The 24414-nt window shown below is 35.3% G+C and overlaps 1 protein-coding gene across 6 annotated transcripts; it reads right to left on the reverse strand.

The window, feature by feature from the left end:
• Window positions 1-359: 359 nt before the first annotated feature.
• On the reverse strand, window positions 360-24414 carry LOC119634251 (GTPase-activating protein CdGAPr). 6 transcript variants are annotated; one of them, XM_038028319.1, is made up of 10 exons: window positions 23732-24414; window positions 16596-16663; window positions 11049-11254; window positions 10171-10790; window positions 6391-7682; window positions 5306-6331; window positions 4461-5252; window positions 3911-4403; window positions 1669-3848; window positions 360-1354 (listed from the first exon to the last, which is right to left on the reverse strand). In XM_038028319.1, exons 4-10 carry the CDS (start codon window positions 10630-10632, stop codon window positions 1279-1281), a joined length of 6321 nt encoding a protein of 2106 aa, XP_037884247.1. In that variant the 5' UTR covers window positions 10633-10790; window positions 11049-11254; window positions 16596-16663; window positions 23732-24414; the 3' UTR covers window positions 360-1278. The 6 variants fall into 6 exon arrangements, with proteins under 6 accessions (XP_037884247.1, XP_037884250.1, XP_037884248.1 ...); XM_038028322.1 differs by lacking the exons at window positions 16596-16663; window positions 23732-24414 and adding an exon at window positions 12705-12856 and having other exon boundaries at window positions 1669-2614; window positions 2675-3848; XM_038028320.1 differs by lacking the exon at window positions 11049-11254.

Consider the following 24414-nt stretch of genomic DNA (forward strand, 5'->3'; position numbering starts at 1 on the left):
GCTAAATAAATAAGATCTAATTAGAAAATAAAAAATGTGTTATATAAATAAAAAGAAGAAAAGGAGCTTACATTCCGGGTAAAGAAAGCTTTGTTCGTCTTAGCTACTAAATTCATAGCATGCTACCTGCAGCATAGCTTCGAGCTGCCAAATGCAGTATCATTCATAGTATTCACGCTTAATGGAATTATATTTTATAATTTTCGAAAATTAATTCACTTATTTTGTTACTATTAAAGTGTTGTGGATAAATAGATACCGGTCCAAGCGGCGTCAAACCTCATTGATACATAAATAATAATCATGTAAACAAAAAGGTCTTATTAATTTAAATTATTCGATATCTTCAAGAACTAACAATAATTAAAAGGAAAAATATTCTTATTAAAATAAGAGCAAATGCTTTTTAAAAAAAATTTAAATAATTATGAAATACACAGACAGAAACGAAACATTGCAAGCTAGTTGACGCAAACTAATAGTTACTCGGAAAACAGGCAAAAGTATTGTCGCAAAGTTTTTTTTGCTAATCGGCAATAACATTATTAATAAAACCATTTTAAAATCCAATGTTCAACTTTTTCACCAATTGTTGTGCGTGTGCAGTGTGCATTTCTAGGCATAAGAAACTAAAAGTCTCGATTAGTATATATTCATTCGGCAGGTACGGATTAAAACAAAGGAGACCAAAAAACGACTAAATTTAAAATGTTGATCGTGACACTGCCGGCAAGTTCATAACAAAGACAAATTTCAAAAGTTCATCTTATCTTTGTGTGAGAGCAAAATTAAGAGAAAAATTACGTAATTCGAGTATTATAAGTTAACCATTGAACCTCCTTTCTTAAATTAATGACGAAACAGCTTTGCTTTTAAAAATTTTGGAATCAACGATAACCGTTTGCTGCTAGTTTACGCATTCAAATTTTGCAAATGGACCCGTAATTTTAACAGGCTGACAGGCAGTTAATGTCATCGGTTGAGATTCAGTCTTTAATATAGAATACATACATTGTGTTTAATCTTTGAAGCAATGATTTATGAGTATGGTAAATGCTGAGAATTAAGCAAGAAAAGATTTTTTTCAATCAAGTCTTTGGGTTTTAAAAGAGAATTCTTCAATACAACTTAGTTAAATATTGGAGTAATGTCTATACTAACACTATCTATTATATATAAAAAAATCTCTTCACTCGTCGTCTTGAGGATATTGTTCCTTTTTGTTAATCAATACATTTTCTTAACATATTTTTTTTTTTATATTTTCGTTTTAATTTACTATTGATTTTGTGAACGAGATTCAAACATAGCCGTAACATCGCGTATGGAAAATTGTGGAGATATTTTTTCACGGCTGAAATGGCAAAAAAAAGAAAAAGAAGAAACACAGAAGATAATCAGATTTTGTTAAATAGATCATTTAATACTAAAGATAATTTGTGAATTACACACAACGGATATGATAAGAGTTTCAGAGAAAAGTGAAATAGCTTCCACAACTTAAAATTTTTCATATGGGTTTCTGTAAACATTTGCTTTTCAATTCGTAACAATAAAAATTACCGATGTGTATTCAGTTTCTTCTTCCCTTTTGAAGGAATTCAAGAAGCAGACATAAGCTCTAACATATATGATATAACAACTGCTTTGTATTTGTCCTTTACTTACTTCGCAATTGAGCTGCTTCTGCCTGTACTAGTATTTGTTGCTAACGTTGCAGGTTCTATTGACTTTTGACGTTCGCGGCCGCTCATTAAAGTAGTTGCGATACCATTAGCAAAATCGCTGCTTTTACGTTCAAATTTTTGCACAGTGGCCCGAGCCGAATATTCTTCAGGTTCTTTCCGATTACCATCTTTTAATATTCCCGAACCGTTGTTGCCCACCTCTGCTAAACTTCTATCAGTAGCAGTGCTATTATCACAAACGTTCTGGTTTTTCTCATCGGATATACTGCGCATACGACATGGTATATTGAGTGTTAACTCTGATACCGCAGTAATAGGGGGATTGCAACCAAACTCTTTTAAGTTGTCCATGTCTCTTTGCAAAGTACGCATATCGGCGCGTGATTTGGATTTGATGCGTAACGACAAGTCATTGGAAAATTTTTCATCATCGTTCTTATAAGTATGCAAATCAGTTTTAGATTTCGATTTAAATGAGTCCGTATGGTACTTTTGAGTTAATTGTTGCCGCCGCTCTTCCTTGATACGATCAATTCTTTCACGATCTAACTTAACGCCAGATAAAACTTTTAAACTAGTATTGACAGGCGTTAAATTAGAATTGTTTAAATCGGCAGATATGTGAGCACTCGGTGAAATTTCATTGGTAGCAATCGCCACGTTATTCTGTATCAATGAGATGCGATTTTCCGTTGTTGGTGTTATTTTCAATTCTGCAGATTCATAATCATGTTCCAATGAGGAGTCATTTGGACTCCATAAGGTATTGAAATTATTTTCTTTGAGCAAATCAATTTTTGAAGACGCTTTTCCTGCCAACTTGACATAAACCGCTTCTTCTGTTATCGGTACACCAGGTAAACGTTTAGGAGGATTTAGTGTTTTAGGCTTTGTGAAATCGAAACTTTTTCTCCGACGGTTAATCTCTGAGGAATCAGATAATTGTTGAGAACATCTTATATTAAAATCTTGCAATGTTTTCATACCAAATTCTCGTACAAACGCATTCTCATCTAAGGAACGTGTTATTTGAGGGATTTTGTTAAGTTTTGATTTGATTATGTTAGAAGACGTCTGCGGAAGTTTAGCAGATTTGTCGGTGGTCTGAGATATTAAAGGTCGTCTTATTGAACTGCGTGAATTAGACACAAAATCCAATGTTGGCAAAGATTCAACCGGTGAGTGCTCAAATCGCGTAGCCAATTCTTTCACACTAAGATTTGAAGGTGACCTCCTAGCTGCAGTAGAGATTTCTGTACTTGGAACTTCTCTTTCCTTAATGCTATCCAAACTATCTAGTTCCACTTCTTCTTCCTCCTCATCATCTTCATTTTCTAATAGCTTCACAGTTTCATCTTGGTCTTGTTGATTGTTATGTTTCATTTCTTCTCCTAACAAATTCTGATAAACCCTACTAGGTTTACGCAATTCTATGTTTTCATAGAGCAACAATTTATCACGTGCCAATGCGCCCTCCAACATATTAATATCCTCAATATTTTCTTTATGTTTTTCTTCAAAATCCAAAAGCTTCTGTTCCGCGATTTTCACTGCATTATCTTTATCTTCATTTTCGCTGTCACTTAACTCTTCTACCTCAGCCAAATTTTCCAATTCCGGAACTTGATATTTACTGCCTTCGTTTAATAGTTCATTAACTTCGGTTACAGAATTTCTAAAAAATTTTACTTGTTCATAAACAGTGGTTTCATCAAAACTAGTTTCCAACAAAGCTCTACTATATGGCTTCTCTTTACCGCTCAAAGAGCATTTCATATTACTTTTTAGCTCTTCTTTTGTGGGGCTCTTCATGTTGTAAGTAATATTTATTGTCGCTTTCAGAGGACTAGAAACCAATTTCATAGGCGAATTCATATTGCTAGGAGTATTTTCATATTCTTCATAAGTTGGCGAATTATCTTCCGTTCCCAAGAGTGAATGTATGCTTAGCTGTCTTTGTAAATGCTGGTAGCCAAATTCACTAGGAGTTACAGATTGGCTCGTGTTGTCTGTGATATTTGAATTGTTAGGTGAATTCAAATTCTGTTGTAATCTTTGCACTGTCAAGTCGGGGATTGTAGAGTGGAACTTTGTGCTCAAAGGATTCAAATCCAGAGATAATTCACATCTTAAGGCTTGCATATCACGTTTATCGGAATGCTAAAATTATATAATAACATATTATTCATTATTTCTCAAGGCCAGGAAACTGGTTAGCTTACATTACTCTCCAAGCTCTCATGCGAAGAGTCCAAATAGCTGGCTGAGTCCATACCCAGCAATAACTGATGTACTTGGTTTGAGGAGGCCGCTGAAATGCCCGACATAACAGAGCTCACCATCAGTGGATCCAAGTCGTGCTGTGGCGTTTGTACCGCCGAACTATTCTCTGAACTCGTATCGCCGGCAAGCAGCAAAGAATAGCGAGGACTTTGCAAAGGAGAAGAGGGTGTAACTGATATTTTCGATAATTCCATTTCATTCGACAATATTTTGTTATGAAACACTCCCGCATTATCTTCAGCTATCTCTGCCGAACAACTACGTAGCAGTTGTTGCTGCAATGTATCACTTATACTGCAGCAATAACTATTTCGATTTTTTACTTTTAACAGGTCGTATGACCCGGGTTTAGCTGCCATATGATGTTTCAAAGTTTTGGGAGAAGAACTAGTGGAATTGCTGGTGGTGCGAGAACCACTGAGATGCACCGTTCTGTAATGCCATAGAAGCAAAAAAATTTTCGATTTTTTCTCTTTTTATGGAACTTACCTAGAGTTCACGCTACTATTGCAAACTTTCTGATTTTTGCTTCTTCCTATTTCTTCTACTAACATTTTACTTATTGAGTCCTTGGGGCAGAAACGTCTCTCATTACTTAGTGTAGAACCGGGATAACTAAAGCGTTCCTTGGCTTGACTGCCTCCACTTCCAGTCAAAACATTATTATCCTGGTCTTTGCGCTTTGTACCTAAATGAACCGTAGGGTAGCTGTAACGCGCGGGGTTATTATGTAAATTCGTATTCATTTTAGCCGCATCTTCTGACATTATTTCGGTAACATGACTACAGCAGCCTTTTGATACGCCAGATTTAGCAGATCCATGTATTTGGGCATTTGCATATACAGTTTGAGGGTTGGATATGCTATGTTCTGGGGTACCACAATCGATGTACTGTATATCTGAAAGTTGATCTTCGAGTTTATAACGCTTAGAACCACTTTCATCACCGGTGTGTTCTAGACAATTGTCGCTGTTGCAATCGCTCCCAACACCATCGGGGCCGGTATTGCCTTGAGGCCAGTTATTGGGGTTGGCTGCGGAGGAAGGAGAGAGTAACAAATTCAAACGTGGTTGCTTTTTGGGGCTAGGATTGACACTGTTTGTCTGACTGGAAAACTCTTCGGGTCGAGCTCGCAAAACACGACGCGTCGTAAAACCTGATGATGGTGGTATATTCTCTTTACCTACCCGCGGAGAACTAACCAATGATTCACTTTCAGAGAATATCCGCATTTCGGGTTCCTCGCGATCGAAATTTAACCCCAATTCGGAAAGTTCCCTGCAAATTAATGTAAGAATTAAAGACAACAAAAACATTCTTGTAAGTTTTACCTCGAGGGGCAAGTCGTCATTTGGGCTCGCTGAGGAGACTGTAAAATATCAAAGTATGAATCGTGAGACACCGAACGTGAATGTCCCGCTGTCCTTAAACTGTCTATGGAATTAGAGCGTACACATACTTCAATAGGTTTACTGCCTTCACCGCAGTATGAATGTGACGTTTCGTATAATTCAATAGATTTGTGTTTATCATCTCGCTTCAACAATGAACTTTTTACCACCGATTTTCCATTCAAAACAGCAATCTGATCAGTATCAGCAAATGTGACGGCAGATTCTTTCTGTCTACCTAACGTCGATACAGAAGCATTACCACTACTTGTTTGCGCATGTGCTGAAATGGAAGACTTCATGTCTTGTGTTGCCCCATTACTTACAGGGCGTTGAGTGCGCGTAAAAAGCGACTTCCATGAGTGAGTCTTACGTTTCTGCCAACTACGTGGTACTGATAGAACTGTATGATATTTATCAGGCAAACTTGAAGGACCGCCGCCGACTTCTATATAGGATCCTATGTTAGTACCCGCATTAACACTAGCCATCATATTAATGGGCATAGATTGTTTCATATCGAATCCATCTAATTTCATATGTCTTTCTTGAGCTTCTTCTAAGCTTATCAGTTTTGGACCTCCGGCACTAAGACTTTTCGGTCTTTCTACACTGGACAGAGACTGATCGTGTTCTCGCTGCTCTACCAACAAACTCTCACAGTCGGTTAGACTATCCATTCGCAAGTCTGTCATGATTGGTTGAGCTCCTTGAGTCGCTATATAGCTTAAACGCGTCGCGGACTCTTCCAAAACATCGAAAATGTGATGACAATTTTTGATCAAATATTCGGTGACAACTGCTTGAACACCGACGCCCCTTAAAGCAGCCACTCCTCCCGACTCCAAAGCGGGGGATCGAAGTAAATTCGGTGCCCAGACTATTGCTAGATTTTTATCTGTCATACCCGTCCGTTCCGAATGCTGAGAAATTTTGTTTAAATGCTCTGATAGGTATCGTAAAGTTCTGAAATTTATCGACGCAATACAAACACTGAAATTTTGTTTCCTATTTTATTCAGTTACCTGTAGTGTGGCGGTGGAAGTTTCAACACTGTCTCCTTCATCAGACGCAGCCGTTCATTTGTTTCACTCTTTGCTTGTATAGCTTCCACAAAATTATCGTATAATTGATACGTACATAAAGGATTTGGAAGTTCACGAAAATACATTTTTAGCAAAGAACTAACGGCATGAATATCTTGTTTCATTTCAGGATTTCCCAAATCGGGTACACGCTCTTCGTCAAAGGCTCGTCGCAGTTTTTGTATATTTGAGGTTATACCCGACAAACGATATATGCCATCCACAATACCATATTCTTCAATGAATTCGGCACAACACTTCAACACCATCGGTATTTCTTGACCGCTATTTAGTAAATGCTCGGAGAGATCACAGGAGAAAACGCGCTCTCTGTAAATGCCGCTTTGTTTTAGACGGCGCCGTGAAGGGCGCGAAAGAATAAAGGACCGAAAGAAGGCTATAAGCTTGCCATGTTTACGTAAGACTGGTTTAGTTGGTGAAACATCCAGTTGGCCCACCAATGGAGCTGGCATAGGAAAATTACGAGGTACTTTATCACCAATGGTTGCAACGCACGACTGCGGAAAAAATCCAACTTCATAGTGAGATTTTTGTAAGTGCGACTTTTTGCCACGCCACCAAATCGACTCCGCTGGTGATGGCATGTCAATAACCGATATCATATCGCCGACTTCGATAGAGATTTCATCCGAAGCCTGAGCCTGATAACGTCTAACACCGTAAGCAGCACCCACAGCAGGGGTGTTAATCGAACGCATTGTATCCCCATCAGCCAATGGCAAACGCCTTCCTTTGTTATCTAATTGAAACCACGTCAATATCGTACCACAAGTCAGAGAATCTGAAGCGATTTTCGAAAACCTTTCTAAGTATTTGACCACCAAATATTCAACCTCTTCTTCCGTTTTAAATTCGACTTCTTTTAGATTCCTTAGGCCACTAATTTTGCGATCATAAACACAACGATGCAACATTTCGTCTAACATTTGCACATTATCAAAGGAACGTTTAATAAGAAATGCGTCGGAGCGATGCGGTAGGACTTTAATTATAAACCAACACGAAGAAGGCGAAAAGGGCCGCAAAGATGTGAGCCCCATCCCGGCTGTGCCAGTTGAACTAGCTATATCGCCACCAATAGATTGTGAGGCAATACTATTGGTCAGCAAATCCGATTTATCATCCACAAGACGCACCGTCAATGGCCCTAATTGAACGCGTTCATAATGAAAATGAGCACACTCTTCAAGCTTGGGAAATCGACAAGCTTTCTAAAAGGCGAAAAAAATAATGAAAGTTTACTTTCAAGAATTGAATTAGGTTTTTAAGAATTGATGTAGATTAAAAAGATAAAGAAAAGTATATCTTGCACCAAAGTTTCTCAGTAAATTTTGTGTTTTTATGTTCAAGTTAAAGAAGGCAATTTCCGAAATGCTTTGAAAAAAGTTTGAACAATGATGTGTCCCAATACAATACAATAAGGAGTTTCATTAAAAACAATCGCAAAAAATAAAATAGATTTCATGCAAAGCCTTACTTCGACAAAGTCGGCGCCAGTTGATACAAGATAATCAATATTGATTGTCCTTGCCCCCAAACCCTAGACACATAGATAATATTGCAGAATACGAAATGTTTACTTTTTAAATGGTATCTATATTTTTGTAATATTGTTAAGTCTTTACTTGATTTTCAAAGTGCAGGTTGCTCTAAAGCGAGGAAAACAGTGGACTCTTAAAAAATACTGATAGTAATCAACATTTCGATGCAATACAAATGCATTTTGATTCAATTTGTGAAGAATCAGACTTATATAAAACGAGAAAAAGAAGATAGTTTAAAATTATATAACGGTAACGAGTAGAATCAATGTGTTTATGTAAATCTCCCCATTTTTCAGCCATGAGTTTAGCGGAGTTTTTCAGCAGGTTTTCAATGCATTTACGCCACACCAGTTCTCGCTTTCTCTAAAGCGTTCTCATTTTGCCCATGATCTCTAAAATTCTTGTCTAGTAACGCTTGCGTCCGTTTTTGAATAGATGGCTGTACCAAGTGTATGAAACAATAAATATATTTGCACTTCTTTAGTCCGGCCATTCCCAATGCAAACTAGCAGCGTCTTAATGGAATCTTAATAGAAAGATATTTTTTCTTCACTGAAAAAAAGTTCTTCTCTGGAAAGTTTTAGAGTTTTTTTTGCCACTCAAGCGGCTAATGATTTCAAGGAAGGAACTTCCAGGCCACCTTTTATGCACATCATAGCCAAATATGCGCAAGACATATGCGTAGGAATCGAGAACACAAGAAAAATAGAGAACCGATTTTGTAAGTAATAATTGTTCACCGTCTGTTCACTTATTGTAAACAAAATTTTGACCTCAAACCTTTTTTGAAAAATTAGAATAGGGGTTAAATTTTTTCCAACATCTCCACAAATTAAGTTTGAAGCCCACATCTTCATCTAGATAGTTTCAACATCACTCAATTTATTGATCCAACCCGGATTATACATTAATGTCTAGGCAATCCAACAATCCGGCATGCATCCCGCATTAAATATTTAGTTTGATACCTTCGTTACTCTTTCGGTTCGTATGAAAAAGAAGCAAAGACGAGCGAAACAAAACAACCGTGAGCCTTCTTTCCCTCCTTTTTAGTTTCTTCTTAAAGAAGGAAAGCATAATAGCCTTCCTGGTTATGGGATGTTGAACAAAATATATATGTAATATTATAATTTGGGGAGCACCTTCTTTTCTTTAGTAAAAGAATCAAGTGAACACAAATGCGTCTTTTGTTGAAGCGTATCTAACTTCGGTAGAGATGTTAACAGCGTAGAAAGTAGTAGTTAAAGCATGCAAATATTGGCATGGATTCGACATGACCGGGCTGGCTAACATCTCCTGTAGTGGACATACATACCTGTTGTTGTGCCTTCTTCATACATTGGACATATGGCGGCAATCACCAACGCATGTAGGAATACATTCCCAAAAACAACAATATCGAATGTTGTGCTAAATGGAGACCATTCGCCGATCGTTTTTTTTTTGCTTTTTTGCTCTCGCGATACAAAAGAAACTTGTTTTCGCATGTTGCGGTTACTGAAGATGAGAAATGGATTTTTTTTGAGAATTCCTAGCGTAACAATTCATGGGCGGACCGAGATGTGCAATCCAGACTCATCCGAACGCCAAATTGCTTTAGCAGCAAAGCGGTCTTTTCTATTTGATGAGGCAAGAATGATGTTAAAGCTTAGGCGAAACAGTTAATGCCAGACGCAATCGACACTGATGGTTCGACAAATGTTACGCAGCGAAAGCAGAACAGTTTTTAAATGCATAGCATCGACAACTCCCCCGAAAAATTGAGAATCAAACTGAATACTATTAACAAGAAAGAGGAGATTTGACAAGCTAGACAGCTAAAAAATAACTTCCAGGAGGTAGATAACACAAACCGTATAACCCATACTTTCTTCTCACAATGTTAGGGCAAAATAATGAACTATACTACCAGAACGAATCCATAACGGCTAAAGTATTAACAGCAACCAACAAAAATTATAATTTATAAATAACTACTCGCATAAAGTTCGCTAGATTGCTTTTATTTATTTACGTAGAACTATATTTATAATCCTATCTGGAGGGTGCATTAAGCAGAACAATAGCAATACTAGAATATCAAAAAACGTTAACAACAACTTATAAATGCAGTTTATATCAGTAATACATGTAAATGACTATGAAATTCACTTACCCCAGCTACACTTTGTGCTATTATTGGTTTAGCAGTTCCAGTCCTTGTCAACGCCGATGTTGCACTATTGCCTGGAATTTGATTGTAATTTAATGGTGACGAATCGCTGGATAAAGCCAAAAGTTGTGAGCTATGCATTGTTGAATAGTAGTCCACAGCATTACTTGTGGCTGAGGTGATAACCGTACCATTAGCGCTGCCTGCATCACCGTCGCTTGGCATCAAATGAAAATTTCTGCCGGAGGAATCCAGAGGATAGTCGCTAGATGATTCCATTTCATCGGATGGCGGCACATTTAAAGCCGCCTGCGATAGGTCTCTTTCATGTGCAAGCGAGGAACCGTCATTTGTACTTGAAATGCTTGAAATAAAATGTTTGTTATGCTCTAACTCAGGGCGAACATCCGTATCGACATTCACAGCTTCTAAAATTGAATTGAAGGAGCACACTTTCTCAGTCATATTTAGGGAAGAGTAAAGTAGTCACGAGGAGAGCGGTGACTATGATTTACTCAAGTCACTCTTTAAAAGAATCCTTAGCCTATATAAAGGTTGAAGAGGCCAATATAAAAGAGATTAACGAGCTAAACTCAAGAAGTCAATGGTAAGGGGTGTAACATCTGTAAGGAAGAAGATTTAAAACAACATTAAATAAGTAGATGAAGTATGAAGAGAAAATATTAAATAAAAAAATTTATGATTTATACAAAATAATGTATTAAATAGAATGCTCCGAGTCACGAGGAAATACCACAAAAATAAAAAAGACTTACTTTGCAAGTCTTTAAAGAATAATATCGCGAAGAATCATACGATAATATATATTGAGATTGAAATAAAAAGAAAAATTTTTTAAAAAATTAATAATATACACATACATATATTTACGAGCTTTTGTGTACATGCCATGCACATTTTGAACCTTATGCGGCGTATCTTGCAAATGCATATGTTTTTGAACTTCCTCTGATGAGAGTGAAAGGAGAAAATCTGTAGCTGCGAAATTGTTTTTCAAAGCAAATCTTCCAGGTCGCAATTGGGTTTTAAAGGGGTGGTCGACGCCTTATTCCTAAAGTTGAAAAAACTAAATAGGTTTGCAAATAGAAGACAATAAACAAGAGCAATAATATTAATGTTCTATTCAATTGAAAAATGAAATAAAAGTTCCATTCTCTTTATTTCACTTTTGAAAGAAAACTGAAAGCCATTTTTGGATCTTAGAAATATTATAAAGTAAAATGCATGTGAACGAAGTGCAGTGTTCATTTTAAATTTGACAGGAATTTATATACTTTATGGAGTCTTTGAAGCTTGTTTCTGCGCCTTATAAGGCTATTAAAAAAATATATATATTTGATACGCTATACTGTTGCGTAGGAGCGGTAAATCTTTTCCATTTTCCTATACGTACTACAACATCGCCCATGGAATATGCGTTCAAATTTATTTGCGATAGCTTGAGTTATAAGCAGAACACCAACCTTTTTTTCCTTTTAAAAGACAGAGGTGGTTCCAATTTACGTGGGACAGTGGGCGTGTACTTCGACTGATTTGACCCATTTTCTGCCCAATCTGAAGACGTTAGCTCCATATTTGCGGTCAGGCGAATAACAAATATTACGCAGATGGACATGCTTAAATCGATAAGGAATTTGATGCTGATAAACTTTGTCGAGTTTCTGTTGCTTCCTTCTGGGCCTTGCAAACGGTATGATAAAATGACTATAGCAGCCCTCATCCTTCCGTGATTACGTAGCTATATAAACAACTATATAAAGCTTTGCGAGCGAAAAACAACAAAAAACATATAAAAAAAGTTATTAGTTCCGGTCAATAACTTTCGATAAACTACTGCTGCTGCTTTACTGTTGTGCATTTGTGTAATTTAACGGTTAGCTTATGGACAGTTTTCTTCTATCTTTTCACAGTATTATATTTTAAGCCGGCTTTCGCCCAGACTCAGCTCTTTTGCAAAAAAGAAAAAAAATCTGGTTTGCTGCATAGCTGCCGTCAACAACATGCAAGACTAACCGGTTTGTATGTATTTACATAAAAATAACAGGCAATTACCTGCAGAAAAGCTAATAAAATGATTTAGTTTTTCTTTCATTCCTTCATTCTCCACTGTTCACTTTTGCATGTTATTGGGCGGCAATACTCTAATTGTGCGATACGCATACTTCATTAGCATGAGAATCTGAAATCATTTATGCGTGTACTTTTTTCCTACATATCTAAGCACTGTGAATGCTAGAAGGGATTATGCGTAATGGAAGGAAAAAGACAATCTAGTGTTTGCGCCCATTTTCATAGAAATGTGACCACATCTCTTTGAAAAAAAAAGCTCTGCGAATGAATTATTCCAATGATTGGCGGTTCCCTTACGAGACTAACGATCTAATGCCATACGATAACTCCTCGACAAGTGATCAACCACTTGTCTGAGCGGGAGCTGACAAGCTGTATTAAAGTTCTTGATTGGCGTTCAGATTTCTGTAGAAAGCTTATCGTGTAAACAAGTAGGCAACACAAACCTTTCTACCCATGAGCACTCCAATCGTATCGACGATTCTCCCATCCGTACATGTGACTAAACTTCTAATTTTGCCCGCATAAGCCCATAGATGTAAATGATACGGATATCGGCATAGCTTGACGAGGATGTGAAACACTGCCGCTCTTTTACCTAGTACATTCGAAAAAAAGCCAGAAATAGCTAAAGTTTGACTGCACTCTTTTTTCATGCATACCCGAGAGCAGTCGTTATGACAGTCCAAAAAAAAAATAGTTTACAAAAAAATTAGTTTCAATACGGGAAAAAGAGAGGAGTTAGTCAATAGTGCAGGTCATAGGAGAAAATGAAGTTCATCGCCCCTGAATTTGGCTAAAATTTTTTTTTTGTTTGTTTCAAAACTGTTTGTTACAAACATAAATATTGTCCTCTTAAATGTAAAACGAATTTCGCTAGTATTATTCCAAACAAATTTGTTTTTTTGCGAGTTATACGTAACATTTGCTCACTCACTGTTCATTATGTTATGCATCAATTGAATTGTTCAACTTAACCATGAATGTACAGATTGTGGTAGCGAAATTTGTTGTCATAAATAAAAATTAAATAAATGTGTAATATAATGCAACAGGTGTTATCAAAAGCTGTACTTGTTGTAGGGGCTCCCCACTTTTAACAAAGACAAGCGAAGAGGCCCACCAAAATTAAAGCTACAAGCCAATGAACCCTTTTACAAATTTTTTAAATTTTATAAATAAAAGACAATGCACATGCACACGAATATAAATATTTCTACTGATCTAGGAAGAATTGTGAAAATTATAATGACAACCAAGTACTTATTTTCAAAAGTAAGAATTGCTTTAATAAGCGCCTGAGGGTTTAAAAGGTTAGTTGATGAATGATTATTAAGCGTAGAATAAATTCAACTCAGGTTTGGACGCGTACTATAATTTAATACCAAAACTTTATTTGGATTTTTGTCGTGCCAACACTTCACATCGGGGGAAATATATAAGATCAACGAAGCTCCATCGTTTGATCATAAATCGTACTTATCTCTTCACATTTTATCGCAGTGCAAGGAAGAGTTATATTTGGAAAACAACGTTCTATAAAAACAAGTTTCATACCAAATTATTTATTTTTCCCGGCATCGAATTAGCTTAGAAATATCGGTCCAAAGGTTTGTTATTAATAATAGGCCTTAAATAGGCGATACACGATCGAGCGAATGAATGCTCGCTTTAAGAGAGAAGATTAAGCACCGATAAGCCAGCGTGGAATATTAATAATTTCATTACAAAGAATTGGCGGCAAACATACGCACACACACACAGGGACCCGCGCGCTCGCACACACACACACACACACACACACACACATTCCGACGAAGGACATATATATAAATGAACTATTTATTTGGCTTATACCGAAGAGCAAAAAAAAAACTAACTAGATTTTCTTCCTCAGCGTTTTTGGGAGATTTTTCATATGAATAATAAACATTTTTTCTTTCGCTTTGCGCCGAAGCGCTCAAAAGCAACTATGGAAAAGTAGCTTTTTGTATGTATAAGCGATTGTATAGGTTGCATGCAGTAAATCGGTTTTTGGGAGCCACCTAATTTAATTGTTATTCCGCACAAAAACGATGTGTGTTCACAAAAATATATAACGAAAGCAAAGTGAAGAGAGAAAAGAAAAAGGAAATTTACTTGATGATGACGACATATTTTTCTTTATTCTTTTTAGATTGCGCTGTTTAAAAAAAAAAAGCTTGAGAGCAATCTTTCAAATTAATAATTTTTTAAACTTTGCAAAAAGCATAGCTCCTGACATCGTATGGCTGATTGACTTAAAGACAACAAAAGCAAATTGTGAAGGATTTCTTTACTATAAATTGCAGGCGAAACTTATTTTTCCCTTTCATCACTGGATCTTACGGAATGACAGTGATTTAATTTATTGGTTTGCAATTGAGTGCTATTTTCTACATGCTTACACCGCATGGAGCATATAGTTGTGTGCCATTGTTGTATTTATTTTCACTTTCAGGGGCAATTGTATGTTTGCAACATTATTCTTAACCAGCTTCAAGGAAAAGTGTTTCAAACGCCAAGCCGGATAATAAGTTCAAATGGTGTATGGCTTTCCTCATTTATTTCCTGCATGATATATGAAAATATATATTTTATAAGCATGTAGGGCCTACTTTTCACGAGAGGCCTTATATGGAACACAAAACTTGCACCGTTTTTAGTCGAAACTTATTAGAGTTCATATTTTGCCCTCTATTTTTGCCATAAAATACCAATACATCATTTTTGCCATATAAAATCTTACCTTTCATAAGACCCGTTATATATGATGAAGCCGAAGAAATGAATTTACCTGCAATTTTGATATCAAATGATCGTGTAAGGATTCACGGAACGTAGGAAGAGTTATGTGGGAGAAAGTGACTGTAGAAATGGGCGGATCTAATTTATTTTCAAAACAGTTCATCTTTGAAATAAAACGCATGCTGAAAATACCTTACGACCTTCATATTGCACGCAAAAGTATATGGACGCACCGTCTGATCGAAGGTCAGGTGAGCTCAAATTTGTTCAAAAAATATTTCTAAGTGAATCGGTGTAATAAGCTACCTCAGGTGGGTCTACCTGTAGTCTTATTTTTTAAGAATATTGCACACATTCACACAAACTTAACCTCTATAGATGCACGATATATTGTGACGGTATAGGATGCAATAAAAGCAAATATTTCCAAATGATAAACTTTTACTGTCAAACGTGAATGTGGGTTAGAATGTATGTGACTTGGGTCATTTTAAAAAAAATAATGCAAAATCTTTAATTTTGATAATTTACTTATAACTACACAATAGCACATGCGATCATCAGTAAAAATGGGTCAAACTACTTGCATATCACCACAAAAAAAGCAGATGAGAACAGAAGACACAATTTTCTACTTTCTTACAATAAAAGGAAACCTGTTTTAAGTAACGTTTGTATATAAAATAAACCCATGTGAGTTTGTCTTTATTTGTTTGTTCGCGCAACATATCTGACCTATATTACTTTTCTTTGAAATTGAAAAAAAAAAACTATTACATCTGAAGAGAATTTTTCTGTCAAAATTGCTTTTTTTTTTTTCTCGTATAAATTGGTTTCTGCCACTGGCAGCCACAACACCATCCAAATGAAATTTAACATAAGTATGTGTTTAGCAGCAGACAAGTAAACGGCTTCAAATAGGTTAATAATATTATTTTTGTTTCACTCATTCATCAAACCAAAAAGAAGTAATTCTATAAGCGTGCGTATATATAGGATGGATAATAAATTGTGGAATATATGCTATATTCTCCTGTATATTAGCAAAATGTACGATCATATTAAAACAAGTTACATTTAGGGACGTCTTTGGTAGGTTTCCGATCCTTGTCCGAACTCGTTTGATCGCTGCATGCGTTATCGGCTACATAACAAGTGTCTTGAACTCCGTCTAACCATTCAATTGGAATCCAATTCTCAAATTATGAAGAAAATGGTTATTAGACGATTTTGGCTTTAGTGCTACTACTACCATCGCAAAAAATATGAGCGATAAATTTCTCAACACATTGCAACAGGCCTGTGAATGTGAAATCAATTTGCATTATATAAAAGATTCAATTATAACACTAAGAACAACAAAGGTTTTTAACTATTTTATCTATCAATTTTTACTTAGGAATATGTAGCAAGCAAGAGCTTGCAAATCATTGGAAAATTCGAAAAAAAATTATTTCCACTCGTTTGACTAATTAATTAAAAAACAAAATGTGAAAAGTTCCTTTTAAAAAAATAAAAATTAAGAAAGCACAGATTACCCATAGATCCAAATGAAATTATTGCTCACTCACCAGAATATCATCCTTATCCATATTATGGCAGACAAAGTATGTCCTCTCTTTCAATCGATATTTAAATCCTGAAAAATAAAATGAAGATTTTCATTTTAAGTAGAATTTAGGTAAAACACACAAGTAAATCAAATATTTCATCTGTAAAGTGTCGTAACAAGACGAGCTAACCGCAAATGTTACTTACTCGTCACCTATAAAAGCAAATCAGAAAACCGTCTCCACGAATTAAGCTTGTAAGTAACGAAATTCTAGTCGAGATATTGGATACCAAAGATTTGACCCAAGGGCGGGAATAACCTTTTCCTTGCTGTATTATACCCTATATTATTTGTGGCATGAGGGGTTATTAAGTATGATATATATAACACCTACAAGGACTTCAAGTAGTCGCTCTTCTAACAGAGTTTTAAAAACGTATTCGTGATTGCAACAGACGGGCGGACATGCAGACAAGCCAGCATGGCTCATGTCGATCACGAAATATACCTCGTCGTACCTTGGAGACACTTTTCACCCATTGTGTATAGTTTACAAATCCGATGTGCACCCAGTAATTATGAAAACAAATCTGATGTCTGAAAATTAACAACAATCATGCTTCCAAATATCACATAGAAATAAAAGCAGCAACCTTTTAAGAAAATGTGCCTTGAGAATTTTTCTGACTGTATTTTTGTTTGCTTTTTTAGGAAAATTATTAACCTAAGTCAGAATTATGAAATCTTAAGGATAAACGATAATTAAGGATAGCAATAAAACTTGCTGTGCGTAAGCAAGTGAGCAAGTTTACAGCTGCAAAGAATGCAGCAACGACCTGCGAACGTGTATGCGAATGAAATAATGGGTTAACGGGAGTTGACGGCAGCAGTTTTGACAAAAAAAATATTTTAAATAACTTATAGTTTTAATAGAAATAATAGTTAAAGACAAATATGTTTAAGATCTTATGTATGCACACTGATGCTAGCTAGAAATCAAAAGCTTATGTACACGAATGAGGCCATAGACGAACTTCCTTCCTCTTTCCTTTGTGCAACCGCATTCCTTCAACAATAAAACACTTTTTCTCAGTATTTACTGCCCTTAATTTATTTTTTTTAATTTTTCATGCACCCTTTGCTTTGCTTCGCAAACTGAAATTTCATACAGTGATTAAGGCCATGATTTTATATTCGTTTCATTTATTCTTTTCACACAAACAGCAAAAAGCATTTATATTCAGATGATACACTCATCTCGACTACATTGCATAACCATTCATAAACAAGTAAATTATATTGCATTTCATCACGGAAAGCTGAATGCAGTACTACGAACGCCTGCCTATGGCTTTGAAAATAACAAAACATTGACCGCACTTGACGTTTAATTCAATAGAATGCATATACAGCTACACAATAGGATAAATGTTCAGATATGCTGCGCAAGACGCCCACTTTCCACATACATTTATGAAAGGGTTGTCAGATCGGCACGCCAGTTGTTAATATGCAAACAACAAATTGCGAGGTAAAACTGAGGAAAACATGAGAACTATGTACGAAAGCTAAAAAAAATTTCCAAAAAAAATTCTATCGTCACATTTAAGCTTACATTTAGAAATTCTACTTTAAATTCCTTCCTTGGAGTGCAATTGAAACCAAAGACTTCGTTTGCTTACTCATATAGAACAAACAAGAACATACTGTACTGGTTAGAGACAGATCCTCTTACATACGTCGTAACAATTTGAAATCGTTTGTTGCAAAACATTAGTTTAGCAACGACATGTACGATGAGCTAGCTCATTAATCAAAGAAAAGTGTGAAATATATCAATTCGTGCATTCTGATAGGCCTTGAGAGTTAATCACAGTGCGGTCGTAGCGCCGCCAGGTGAACATATTTAAACTAAACAACAATTGTCCCGGAAAGCTGCATTTATCCCATTTGTATCTACCCTTGCGGAGAAGCTTGCAGATAGGTGCATGCATCAAGCCAGAAAGCAAGCTAAATATTTGGTGAAGCAGTGCTTTCCAGTTGGCACAACTCTATGCTCAATCGATTTTGGGCAAATATAAAGCCGAATGGGAAAATTGGTTGTACAATCTGCCAGCTGCCGATCGAAATTAAAGTCGATGAATGGCCTACTAAGGCGAGCCCCAATCGTAGAGGCGATATTGCATCTTTGAATGGTACCTTACTTGCTGGTAACGAACGGAACTCGAACGTGTCGATGTGTCATTCAAAAACGTTGCGACTATATTGTTCTGAAGAGTGAAGGGTGAGTCGCGTGTATTGGGTTCCAGAGAAATAGCACGGTCCTCTGACCCTTCCGCATTCAAATATAATTTCTTCTATAAGCGCTGCAAGTAGTATTCTGGTCGTATTTCTCAACATCTAACTGTTCTTCGTAACCCGTGGCGCCGAAATGGAATGAGAGAAAACCGGGCAGGCTATTTTGAAATTAGAAAAATGTCAAATCACTTTCTGCTGGATACTACCAGAAACATAACGAGTGTAGAAAAGTGGAAATCACATTATTATTGGTTACGTTAGTCGTTAGAAAACCAAAAAAATATAATAAATTATGTGAATTTCTGATTACATTTTTATTCACCTACAACGTTGCGTTTCTTTTTTTCTACTGTATATGAATAAATCTCGTGTTTACATAAAAATTCGCTTCGAGTTTCGTATTTTTCGTTTTAGACATTTGTCGCTAGCGCTAACTTAATTTAATTCCAAAGAAGCCTAAAATTAAATATACATACGAAAGCTATACTTTCTTTATCTTTACCTCGACATTCAATCTTTTCAATTCATATGTGTTAAATTTACGTCTAAAGTATATATGTATATATTCCCTATTTTATTGTTTCATAACTGTTTAAATATGTATAAATACTTTCGAATACATAACACATGATAATTATGTATGCGTATGCAAGTATGTTCACATAGAAATACATACACAAGTACTTACTGATTGAAATGAACCTATTCATCTTAATCATCATTCGATTAAACTACTAGTGGCTTAGTTTACGTACGTACAGTCTATATAAACTGCAAGCAATTTTTATTAGGCAGCGGTAGTATTAGTAATATTAGTAGTAGAGCTTTAGGAAATAATTTTCTGGTTAACTACCACAACACTTGACTGATCGTTATCATTCCGTCTCGAAATAAGTCAGCTAAGCGTATAATGTTATAACTTCAAGATATTTCGATCAATGTACCTTATGGATGTTAGTTTTATTTCTTTGTTTTTCGACTTATGTTGCTTTTAAATTGCACAGCCATACATATATCTTTATTATATGTAATAAACAATTTCTTCAACATTCAACATCACCCTACTGAACTAAAAAATTTGACGACAACTTTCAAATTTTAAGAATTGCACGTCTCATAAATATGCGAATAATCAGTTCATAAATCCGTTCGCAATACATTTTCAACTAAGTAATTTTCTACACTTTTGAGAAGAGAGAGAAAAACATCGAAGTGCAATTGTGTGCCACTAAAAACTCGACCAAATGTCGATGCAAACAGAATGCTAGCAGAAAAGTCTATGTTTCAATATGTGGTGATGAAAATTGATCAATAATAGTAATCTCATACAAAATTGAACTCTACAAAATTTAGACTATCTACACCTATTTTTTGATTCTGCCCAATGTGAGGATTAAACTTGTATTACATTCACAAAAATATGCGTTTATATAGAAAAAAGATATATTTTTTATGTTCTATAATAAAAATAAGAATTGCGTTAACCAAAGTGGTGTAGGGTATTTAATAGTAGGCCTTACCGCACTATAATGTTCTTACTTGTTTTTGTTTAGGTTGGCACTCCAGCTGACTCTTGCGCATCGTATTTCATTCCAATATCTGCGTAGTGGATGCTACAAGTTTCTTTGCTTCCATCATTGCGATTCCCGATTAAAACAAGATCGGACCTGAGACATAGTTACAACATTAATAAAGAAACTGTTTGGAGAAAGTAACGAAAGCGTATGAAACTTGTAGGATTTGCATTACGGATAAGGATGTCTTTATGCTCACTGACGTCGTCATTAGATTGCAACTGCAATCGTCGCTAAAAGGTTACACCTCCTTAAAGCACATAGTAGACAGGACTGTGAAAATTACTATCGCAAAGTCGGACTGCAATCCGACATTTCTCTGACAAATATAACGACTCAAATAATAATAACTAAATAATAAAAATACTCTGAAAAATAAAGCTTGTGATCGCGAGAAAGAGTCGTTGCACACAAATAACAAATTACAGCTCCAGAGAAAGACTGCGATGATAATAAAGTAACACAAGCACGTACACATATAGAAAGTTTCTCTTTTTTCAACACTACTAGTTATATTCGGTTCAGAACGAATCCTGTAATACCCATCACTCCCCTATATACGATCTCCTTGCTTGCAAAATACAACGAAGATCTATTCTTATCGCATGTGATAGATGTAAAAAACCACATTATTGTACGATTTGTTAGCGTTTTACGGTCGTTGTGGAAAACAAAAAACAATTTTACATACAACTCCTTACAGAAACTTAGGTTCATGGATTCCGGCACTCCATCCGCGAACTTTGTTGAACAAATATGTGTACACTAAAAGTTTTAAAATTTCAAGTCCACGCTACAGAAAAAATGAAAATTAATGTTTTTTTATTTGTTTTGGTAATTCTGAACGGCCCCATGTATCAATTTACTTAATTTGAAACCAAAATAATAAACAAATTTTATCAAAATTGTGAATTTATTAGACTGAAATATTCTCGTTGACACACCATATATGCACTTCATGGAACTTCCAGTGGATATTTTTTTGGATTACAAATATTTAAAAAAACATTTATACCCGCTGTAAAGTATACAAAACGACAGAAAAAAATTTTTTTGAAATCAATTATCTAATTGTTCAGCGTTCAATTAAAGTGAAACGAAATTAAAAAATAATTTCACTTTGTGAGAAAATAAACTTTTACTCACTTTGTTTTGCACCTACAAACCTCTGAGAGCGCTTATTATTCCTAGTCGGTGTTAAAAGTTTCCATTACATCTTAATTTGAATAATTAAACGCTTGGCGTTTGGAACGAAAATAGCATTCTGCACACTTTGAAGAAAATCGGACAACGTTGGGTTGGACCAATAATACCAAGCATTCCGGAATATTCAAAGGGCGGAGGTACATAACATAGGGCAAACACAAATGCAAATAGATTAGTTGATGATACGTAATATTTCTAAAGGAGGAAGTACCAGAGAGAGGAAACAGAAACATTGATTTCGATGTGCAGACAAATGATTTAACTGTCCCTACAGACCGAAAAGTCAAGTTTATGTTTAATCGAAAGTTTTGGCTGGAAGATTTATGCACATATCCACATACATGTACATGTTCCATCCAAACTGTCCATATCCATTCAAAATGCCAAAATATTAGTTTTTAATTGTTTTCTTTGTGGAAACATTAAAACTTAAGTATTTTTTTCAAGACGTGCTTTTAAATTAGCGTTGACAGTAAAAATTTTCCGATTTAATCCAGTCGCAATAGGACATTAGGCCCAAGCATGGCGATGCACCAAGCACTAGTAAGAGCACCAATCTATGTATGAACTGCCACACAGACATCATAGATCGAATAATTTAGAACCCTTTCCTGGAATGATTTTACCTTGTTTGCCCATCTATTAGATGTATGTCCAAGTATCTCAATCTACAGGTAGCAATTTTTGGTGTAGTTTGACGAAATTTGATATAGTGACCTGCTTTGCACGAAGGACGAACGATTGGGAACGGTTTATATCGGCCCATTTTTGCGATCATTCCCAGCAGATGCCTTATCTTGGAAAGGGGACTTAACAAAAATCGCTGGACGATAGTATTTCGGCATATTTAGTTGATGTGAAGAATTTCAAGGGAATAGATGAAACTTTCCATACTCGCTCCTATACAATCCTTCCTATAAAAATTTAGCCTTTGTATAGTAAAACTTATGCAGTACAATTTTGAATATTTCACAGCTTGATCCATGAAAAGAGTTTGATAAGAAAATTAAAATATACAAAGTTTGGACCATGTAGACACATTTTTTACATTCCTTCACATATGAAGGTTTTGATGAAGCATAACTGTTTGATATGATTTTTTTTAAGTTTTTGCTTACTTTAAATTTCGTTATGGCGGTGATACGAAAAAACATACTTTAAAGCAAAATGGAACTTTCCAGGGAGGATTGCGATGCGACACTCGTGATTTTAACAACAGACCCATGCAAGGAGAAAAGCAAATAAATTTTTTAAATCCTGTCGGTCGCGAATTATAATGTTCAAGTGGTTTCCGCACGTACGTGCAATAATATAGGTGGCATAATAAACAAAAGCAAAAAATAAAATTCTCAATTTCTCACACGAAAATATTTCCGAGTAATCACACAAGCAAGAAAATTTTTTTACGCGAACCGTCCGGGCAACTGCAAGTTAAAAATAAGTTAACGAAAATACAACCATAAGCAAAGAAAAACGAAACATAAAAGTTACACATATGTATGTACATTTAATATAATCAGAGGAACACATTTGGGAAGACATTTCAATTCTCCACGCTCTGGATAGGTATTGTGTTTAATTGCTTGTCTTTTCGCATAGGAATCATGTTCATTTGCAAAAAAAAGGTAGAAAAGCTTGTTAAAAAGAACTTTGTCAAGTTTTACTTAAAAATAAACGGCGTAAAAATTTTGAGCTTTAAATGAATTGAATTTGGAAATCGTCTGCATTTCGCCATAAGTTTTTCGTCTTAAAATCTAACGCCAGATAAGTGCCTTTTCGATGGATATTTCTGATTGCTACAATAAAAACATGGGCAAATTTAAAGTTACTATTAATAACAACACGAAATCAATATATTCATGAAAAATGTCACAGACAGCACACTAAAATGATGAAATTTTATACAAACTTAAAGAAAATCCAAGTTTTCCAAATCCAAGTTATAAAAGAATTAATAATGCAATGAGTTACAGACAAAAACCTTTTTTTTTGATGGACCAAGAATCACAACATGACAATATGTTTATAAGAAAAAGTATCGTGTAGCCATTATTTTTTAGTAAAAAGTAAAACTCACCAGCACAACCATTCTTATTCTTATAGAGCCGTTTAAATTATTTTTATTTTTTTGTCACTAATATATTCTTTTAGAGGTTTTTGCACAATAGAGCAAAAAGTCACTATTTCTACTAAAAATTTTCTTCCTTAATCCGAAGAGAGTGCAAATTTATACTCCTTGACAAAATACCCACAGAGGTTACACTCTCTATATAAATATAGAGAAAACGGTGTTACCACTTAATCAGATCACATGTCAGCTTTATAATCGACAAGTTAGCAAGAGAAACGAAAGAAAAAGTATGTTTGCTCATTTACTTGTAAATCCGTTTTTGTTTTAATTTTTAAGAAAATCAAACTCATCGCCATGGCCATCAAATCAAGCAAAAAACGAAATGCCTGATTTGTTGTTGATATTCTCTCGATTATGAATCAATAAAAAATTTCACTATATTTGCTTAAAAAACGCACATTGCCACCAACCAGTCGTTTTATACGTTAATACCACAAACATTATGAGATCCCCGAATTCGGGAGGGGCGCTTTAAGTTCATAATATTAATTAATATAATATTTTCAAGTTTTTCAATTTAGATACAAAGAAAATCATCCCTATTAGAAACGAGTGCACGCAATCACACTTGTATACTTTTCCTTCTCGCTTTAGAAAGTAACACTTTTTAAGTCTTCCAAAAATGTGCC

The sequence above is a fragment of the Glossina fuscipes genome, unplaced genomic scaffold (genome assembly GCF_014805625.2).
Source record: "Glossina fuscipes isolate IAEA_lab_2018 unplaced genomic scaffold, Yale_Gfus_2 2, whole genome shotgun sequence".
In the NCBI taxonomy this organism is placed as follows: domain Eukaryota; kingdom Metazoa; phylum Arthropoda; class Insecta; order Diptera; family Glossinidae; genus Glossina; species Glossina fuscipes.